The following is an 8,820-nucleotide window of genomic DNA, read 5'->3' on the forward strand; positions in this document are numbered from 1 at the left end:
TCAAATACCTGTTCCTCGCCAACTTCATGCAGTTACGTAAGTATAAGGGAGACTCCCACTCCATAATAGGCTGCAAATAGAAGGAAGGTGAGACTGTGCGAGAATATTTCACAAGGTTCATAAATGCCACACTAGATGTACTGGGACACGATGAGGGGCTCATAGCTGGCGCTTTCACATGGGGACTCTTACCAGGCCCTTTTTCGCAAAAACTTATGGGTAAAAAACCCCAAACGAGGGCAGAGCTAAAAGAGAGGGTGGAACGATATTTACGGCAGGAGGAAGGCGAGGAAGCAAAGCAGGAATACCTAAATGCTATGACAACCAAGTGTCACAACCCAAGCTACACGGACTTCCGTGGCGGAAGTAGACATTTCGGTCAAGGAAGGAGGCCTCAGGCGCGGTTCCAGCCATTCAGCAGAGACGAGAGGCGAGGTCGTCGACCGGATGTATACACGGTTTCGGAGAAACAACAACCAACTAAATCCCCCAAGAGTCGATATTGTGAGTACCACAAGAGCAAGACACACGATACTACTAATTGCTCGGTGCTCAAGAAGGAAATGGAAGAAAAGCAGCTCAAGGGAGACCTGGTGGAAATAGCACGGAGCCTACGTGCCAAATTCGATGCCGAGAAAGCAAAAAACGCGCCACGAGATGGGGCTCAACCAAAAGAGATATTTATGGTACGCAACAAGCGGAGTAGGGAAGAACAAGCGGCCAGCCAGTGGATTCCCAGACCCTCAGCAAGGACACTCACATTCTCTGTGCAAGACCCCAGGCCGAAGGGGTGGAGAGGCGATAACCCGCTGGTAATCCAGGACTCCATTAAGGATGTGATCATACATAGAGTCTATATCGACACAGGGAGCGCGAAATATATAATATACGAGCACTGTTTTCGACTTCTCCCGGATCGCTGGAAAGACAGTTTGAGGGTTACGGCGGGGAGGCTGGTCGGATTTACCGGTCACAGTTTATGGCCGTTGGGTACGATTCACCTCCCCCTAACGATAACTAGCCATGACAGGCAACTAAAGGAAACGGTTCTGATCGACTTTGTTGTCATCAGACACCCGGCGGAGCACAACATCATCCTAGGAAGAACAACCCTCCTAAAGCTAGGGGCGGTCCCATCGACCATGCATGGGATCATGAAGTTCGACACATCGGCTAGTCCGGGTACAATACTCGCCACTCCACCCAAAGAATGGTAATGCCTTACAGTCATGAAACCGACATAGATAACCAAGGAGACATAGAAGCTACGACACGATTCTACAAAAGGCAAAGAAGTGATCGACAAAAGACACCCCGATCAGCTAGTCAGTATCGGTCATAATCTCCCAGGCCACGTAAGAGAAGCAAAGGTTAACCTCCTCAAACGATACAAACATGTGTTCGCATGGACTCCTACGGACATCGTGGGGGTAGATAGGAAGTTCATTGAACATAAACTCATGATCAAACCAGGGGTAAAGGAGGTCAAGCAGAAAAAAAGAGTACAAGGAGAGGACCTGAACAAAGCAATTAATGCAGAGGTAGCCAAGCTGATGGAAGCTGGAATAGTAAGGGAAGCCGTTTTTCCAACATGGATTGCTAACCCAGTTATGGTACGCAAGCAAGACGGATCTTGGCATATGTGTATTGACTTTTCCGACCTAAACAAAGCATGCCCCAAGGATTGCTATCCCCTCCCGAAGATCGATCAGAAAGTGGAGTCGCTGCAAGAATTCAAGCTGAAATGTTTCTTCGATAAAGGGTAGCATCAGATTTTGATGAGTAAGTAGGATGAAGAGAAGACAACTTTTTGTACGGATCACGACATCTTCTGCTACACCAAGATGCCTTTTGGTTTAAAAAATATGGGAGCCACGTACCAGTGCTTGGTCGACTCGATTTTCGCCAAGCAAATCGGGAGAAACATTGAAGTGTATGTTGACGTATAGTGATCAAGAGCCCAGATGAAGACAGAATGTTGCAAGACATCGAGGAAAATTTTTGCACACTAGAAAATACCAGAATGAAGTTGAACCCGACCAAGTGCACATTTGGGGTAGAGGAAGGACAGTTTTTGGGATACTACGTTACCAAACATGGCATTCAACCTAGTGTAGCTAAAGTATACAAGTTTATGGAGACGCCACCCCCAAGCACCTTGAGAGACGCACAAGGCTTGAACGGGAAGCTTACTGCCTTGAGTAGGTTCATCTCGAAGTCCGCAGACAAGGCAATGCCATTATTTCATACTCTAAAAGGCTGCATTGAAAAGAACAACTTCCGATGGACGACTGCGGTGGAGGAAGCGCTCCAGAAAATCAAGGAGGCGCTACATAAATTGCCTATGCTAGCCAGCCCCATCCCGGGGGAAACGTTGCAAATGTACCTTTCAACATCGAACGAAGCTATATCCTCAGTATTGATTGTAGAAAGAGAAGGGGAACAGAAGCCGGTATACTTTGTGAGTAGGGCGCTGTAGGGCCCCGAACTCAACTATCCCACCCTAGAGAAATTAGTCTTGACACTCATTTACACAGCGCGGCGTCTGAGACGCTACTTCCAAGGGAATCAAGTTGAAGTACTAACGAATTGTCCCATCAAACAAATACTGCTCAAGCCAGAAACGCCGGGCTGGCTAGCAAAGTGGGCGATCGAGTTGGGGGAACATGACATAAGTTATCGGCCAAGAATAAGCATTAAAGGGCAAGCATTGGCCGACTTTTTGCTCGAAATCCCGGATGAGGGTGGTCGGACTAAGGAAGGAATCTGGGCAGTGGAGGAAGTCCTAGCTAGCAACTGCTCATGGACGCTGTATACTGATGGGGAGTCCAGTAGGGAAGGCTCAGGGGCGAGCCTAATCCTGACAAGCCCAGAAGGGGAAGAGGTAACTTACGCCCTCCGTTTTGACTTCCATACTTCAAATAACAAGGCCGAGTACGAGGCCTTGCTGGCAGGGCTGCGTTTAGCTAAACAAATGGGTATGAAGGTCGTAACGGCTTTAACAGATTCAAGGATAGCTGCGAACCAGATCAATGGAAGCTTCGAGACAAGAGATCAAAGAATGGAGAAGTACGTTAAAATAGTGATACGATTAATCCAATCCTTCAGACAGTTCACGATCAAGCAGATTCCCCGAAGTGAAAGCAGGAGGGCAGATGCTCTAAGTAAGCTAGCATCTACATGTTTTGACCATTTATCAAAAAAGGTTTTAGTAGAGGTACTTAAGGAGAGGAGTATAGACGAACGGCAGGTAAACACACTAACAACCATTGGGTCCACATGGATGACACCATTTATGGAGTATTTGCAAAGAGGTATACTGCCAGATGATCACGGCGAAGCCAGGAAAATACATATAAAGGCGCCCTCATACGCACTGGTAAATGGGGAACTATACCGAAGAGGACTCACGACACCATGGCTGAAATGCGTAGACCAGGAAAAAGGAATGGAAGCGTTGTAGGAGGCGCATGCAGGCCAGGCGGGCGCGTACGAGGGAGCGCGAGCTTTGATGGGCAAAGTGCTTCGGATGGGAATATATTGGCCGACAATGCATCAGGATGCAATGGGATTAACCAGGAAATGCGAGGAGTGCCATTCGTATGCTCGGTACAAGCAAACCCGCCAGCAGCACTACACAACATATCCAGCCCATGGCCATTCTACCAATGGGGTATAGACATCGTGGGACCGTTCCCAGAGGCACCCGAAAGGCTAAAGTACATGGTAGTAGCAATGGATTACTTCACAAAGTGGATCAAGGCGGAGCCTCTAGCCTGCATATCGGGGAGACACATGATAAAGTTAGTATGGAAAAACATTATGACGAGATTCAGAACACCCAAAGTGCTCATCAGCGATAACGGTTTGCAATTTGCTGAGTACCCCTTCAGAGATTGGTGTGCCAATAAAGGAATCAGCCAGTGGTTCACTTTAGTGGCGCACCCGCAAGCAAACAGACAGACAGAAGTATCTAATCGAACCATAGTGAATGGAATCAAGAAACGTTTGGGCAAAGCCAAAAGGAATTGGGCGGAAGAGATACCAGCAGTGCTATGGTTGTATCGAACTACCCCATGAACAAGCACGCACGAAACACCATTCAGTCTGACGTATGGGATGGAAGCCATGTTGCCTATGAAAATGATAGTAGGCACGTTGAGATCAACCAATGCAGATGAAGAAACCAATACCCAAGACCTAAGGCTGAACCTGGACGTGCTAGAGAAAAGGCGCGAAAGATCAGAGATACACCAAGCCGTCTACAAGTGTGTAATGGAGAGATATTACAATCAAAGGGTAAAAGAGAAAGCGTTCAGGGTAGGCGAATACATGTTAAGGAAGAATGAAGCAAGATGAGCCCAGCCTCTGGGCAATCTGGGTCCAACATGGGAAGGTCCGTATATAATTGTAGAGGCAAATTGAAACGGCATGTATGTCCTGGAAACAACGGAGGGAAGGCAGATCCCAAGAACTTGGAATGCCAGGAATTTGAAGAAGTTTTTCTTTTAAAATGAAGTAACGGATAACTCCGGATTATTGGATGTCGTACTTAGTGTACCGCGTTCTAGGTACTTTGTGTACTTAATTTCATGCTTAGCGACATGATTCTCATACTTAGTGTATTGGAGACCACGAGCCAATGTAATTGAATGGACGACATGCCAAACCTTGATACTCAGTATATTAGATTTTATAAAACGTGTAAATTCTTGATGCATTAAACTTGAACATTGGACAATTAGAGCTCCCAAATTTGACATTCAACATGTCAATTCTAATATGGGCAAAACAAAATGCTTAGCGCATTAAAATACTGACAAGTAAAGTAGTGCTTAGGGCATGCAACTGGGTACCCGATATACCAAACATTTTATCATACATAAAAGGAGACAATGTTCAAGCAAAGTCCATGCAATGTGATGTGTTTGAAACGAACTAGTTTTAATTCTACTAACTTAGACACAAAATAAACACACGAAAGGCAGTGTACCTATCGATTATGGTATAGTTAAATAAGTAGGGTATCGAACACAGGGAACGGTAAATTAAAACTAAAAACTAATTCTATCTAAATTAATTAATAAGTAGTGGGTTTTCTCTAGTTTTACAAGACTAGAAAACTTAATAACTATTACTTAATCTAAAACTTAGAAAAACAAAGAATTAACTAGATTCAATAATGGGAAGGAACTTCTGTTTAGTTCAACTCAATTGATCCTATGGTTGATATTATGGTAATAGTGCAATGGATTAACTCTTTTGTTGGTTTACCGATTCAAGTGATTAGATTCGCATTCGCTACACTAATCCTTAGCAAATAAACTAACTTAAACAGTGGCCAGTTGTCTAATTTAATTAAATTCACTAGGTTATTTATTCGGGTTAATTTAGACTTGCAATGGTTAACTAAATTGATCCTTTAATTAACTTCTTGTTGATGGTCATCACACAAGCTTACACATGAATTTACTCAATTTTCTTATTAAGTCTAGTTTCATGTTCATTAATTCTAGACATATGACAAAGTGATCACATAGCATATGAGGTTGATAATTAATAGATGTTCATGCTAGTCAATTACCTTCCTTTTAACAGAAAATTAATTATCATTAACACATAAGGTTTTTTCGCAAGCTAAAATAACAAAAATCACCAACTTTAAGTTAATCCTACCAAGAATCAAACCATAGTATCAATTTTGTATCCCCAAACAGAAGTTTAAGAGTTTTAGCTCATAATTGAAGTAAATAATAAAAAACAAACAGATTCTAATTGTTTAACCATAATGAAAAACAACAGATTAAGTAGAATATTGAAATTTGCCTCAAATCTCCTTTGGAATTGAATTCTAGCTTATAACTTCGTCCTCTGGGGTTTTTCTGACTCTTTAATCGTAGCTGAACTCCTCTGAATCGTTCCAGAATTCCCCCCATCGTTCTGAGAAGTTATCTTTATATATACGAATCGACTCATCGAGTCAGGTGCCGACTCGTCGAGTCCATCTCTCAGTCCCCGTATGCGATAAGTCTCTGGGTCCCCGAGTCTTTATCTTCTTGAATATTCGTGTGGACTCGCCGAGTAGTCGACCCTACTCGCCGAGTAGGTGTTATTTTTAGTGATTTTTTCTTCTTTGTTCCATTATCAAGCTCTCAACCGGTTCTCCTGCTTCCTTTTGCTTCTGAGCTTCACTTTTGGACTGAAAACATAATTCAAACACTTTTAAGTACCTTTTGTCCATAAAATACAATAATTTAGCTAATAAATGAATAAAAATCTACACTTAATATGAACTAAATATGCACATATCACAATGCATGCCCAAAAGTAAAACATACAGAAACTAGAATGTCCAGAAGCATAACAAAACGGTCAGCAAACTGTCAAACACACAAAACATAAAGAAAGGAACTAAAAGGAATATTTTCACGCCCCAGAAGGGGTAGCACACGATGTCGGAGCATCTCCACCAGGACCTTCACCACTCACCCCGATGTTGCGGTCATTATCATCTTTGACACCACCTTGACCACCCTTGCCAACACTGCCTTCAATCATCTCCACAATTTCCTCCCTCTCAACCACCATACCCTCCGGGGTACCCCCCGAACTGGAAAAAGAACACAACTCCCAAAGGCCCTCAATGTCTAAATCCCCCAATCCCAACAAAGACGCACGGTTCATGCTCGCAAACGATAGAAGAGCATCATTCATACTGACTACAGGACCAACAGCAGGAAGGCAGGCGCCGACACCCCTAGACCCAACACCAACAATGACCTTCTGAACAGACTCAGCACCAGCCACAAAAGCAACGTGTCGAATGAGACTTACAACATTTGTAAGGCCCAGATGTTTGATCAGTTTTTCAACAACACGAACAACACCAACATGCACCAACCAATCCAAATCCCGACGCAAGGTATCAACATATGCTTGCAGAGAAGAAACCACCCTGTCATGCTCAACAACATCGCGTTCAAGGCTCTCAACATGAATCATCAAGCCTTCATTGACCTGGGATATGGAGTCAACCTTGGCCTCTAAAGTAGCCTTAGCGTCCTCAAGGGTAGATTTCTCAAAGGCAAGAAGCTGGCATTTTTGTTCAGAAAGTTGGAGGTCCTCACCAAGTTCACCAACACGACGCTCTAATCCCACTATACGCGATTCACAGGTAGCATGGGCGGTTTCCATCTCACCCAAAGAATGGATACATCGAGAACCCGCGACAAGATAAAACATGGCTTGCGCTGCGGCGTAAGCCATGTTATGAACAAGAGCAGGGTTGCCCATAGCCTCCATATCACCAACCACAACAGGGGGAAAACATGGAGAGAAAACTCAAGAGCATTAGTGCGGACAGACAACTGGGAGTCATTGTGAAGATTCCATGAAGGGACAAAGACAGGGGTTTGACGGAACTCTCCCCAGTAACACCTCCTGAAAGGATCGAAGGTTGACCGGGGACGCTAGAGTCACTGGCAGGGAAATTTTTTGGAACCTTTGCAGCCGGGACACTTGGAACAGATGGAGCAAGGATAGATGAAACAACGGGCTGTTCGAGCGCCCTATCGATCCCTTCGGATTGTTGTGTGTCATCATCAGAGATCACCACCACACTAGTTGGGGTAGAAGCCATAGAGCCCAACAGGCGGGAGAAGCTACACCTGGTCTGAACCCTTTTAGCAACATTAGATGCACCAACGACCGTCTCACCCATGGCTAAGACAACTTTCCTTTTCGCTTGCATACGCCAGATATCAGTGATAATCCCCTCTTTGCTATCTTCACTACTCTCCAAGGAGGAGGAGAGAGTACTGCCCAGAGGCATGACCGTAGACAAAGGGCGGGCATGTAAAGGATCCGTCTCCGGCGTTGACCCACCCATAGGGGGAGCATAAGGAGTAGCAGTTAAGGCAAGCCGGTCCATCCAACAAGGAGGAGGAAGCAGATCAACCAGATCCATCTCACGGTGCTCCAACTTACCCCGGTACTGCTTCCTCAGAACTTCATCCATAGATAAAGAGGACTCAACACCTAGATATCGAAACACAAAGTGTTAGCCGCCTATCGGCGACAAGAGGAAAAGAGAGAAGAAAAGGCAAAGCACTTACCGTCAACAACGCAAAACAACACGGACATCCTACCCCGGAGTCTCCAAGAGGGACTCATACCCACACCAGAAAGGAGGGCCTCAGAGTAGTCCTCAGGGGACACCTGGACACCCTTCAAGAAGTCGGCAATACCCTGATTGGAGGGAAAAGTTTGGGGATGGTATCAGCAAAGGTAGTCGCACGATATCGACCACTCCAAACCAACTCTTGATTTTCCGATAGCCATTTGTCTTGCCAATTCTTAGGCGTTCGCCCGTTGGGAACTAGAGCGTGTCCCCCTCGCCGGACTGAAAAAGTGTACTTATCTCCAGTAACGCAGAATCTGAAGAAGTATTTAAAAACAAAGTGGTTAGGAAGATAGTTGTTAGCCCTACAGATCATTTCGAAAGCTACTACCTTGTTGACGACATTTTGGGTCAACATCTGCAGACTGCAACCATCTTTTTGGAGCACTTCCTCTTGGAAATATGTCAATGGGAAGCAGATCCCTGCATCTATGGTTTTCAGGAAAACCCCGATTTTTCCAGGGGGGGGGGAGATGAGATGCAAGAACCAGGCGAAGGATATTCCACGCCTTCCACAGAAGATAAGCCATATGTAGCCTCGAGATGACGGTATTTAGTGGCGGAGAGAAGGATACCAGGAAGACTCGCCATGAAGAGTGAAGAAAGGGATACTCAAGAGAAAAGAGAATGAAGAACGAAGA

At 44.9% G+C, this 8,820-nt stretch overlaps 1 protein-coding gene across 1 annotated transcript; it reads left to right on the forward strand.

Moving 5' to 3' along the window:
• Positions 1–2,023: 2,023 nt before the first annotated feature.
• Positions 2,024–3,463, forward strand: LOC145049878 (uncharacterized). Its single transcript, XM_078998221.1, has 2 exons — positions 2,024–2,452; positions 2,618–3,463. The coding sequence occupies exons 1-2, from the start codon at positions 2,024–2,026 to the stop codon at positions 3,461–3,463; spliced, it is 1,275 nt and encodes a 424-aa protein (XP_078854347.1).
• Positions 3,464–8,820: the final 5,357 nt, after the last annotated feature.

This window comes from Lactuca serriola, chromosome 5 (genome assembly GCF_051521515.1).
Source record: "Lactuca serriola cultivar US96UC23 chromosome 5, Lser_US96UC23_V15, whole genome shotgun sequence".
Taxonomy (NCBI): Eukaryota; Viridiplantae; Streptophyta; class Magnoliopsida; order Asterales; family Asteraceae; genus Lactuca; species Lactuca serriola.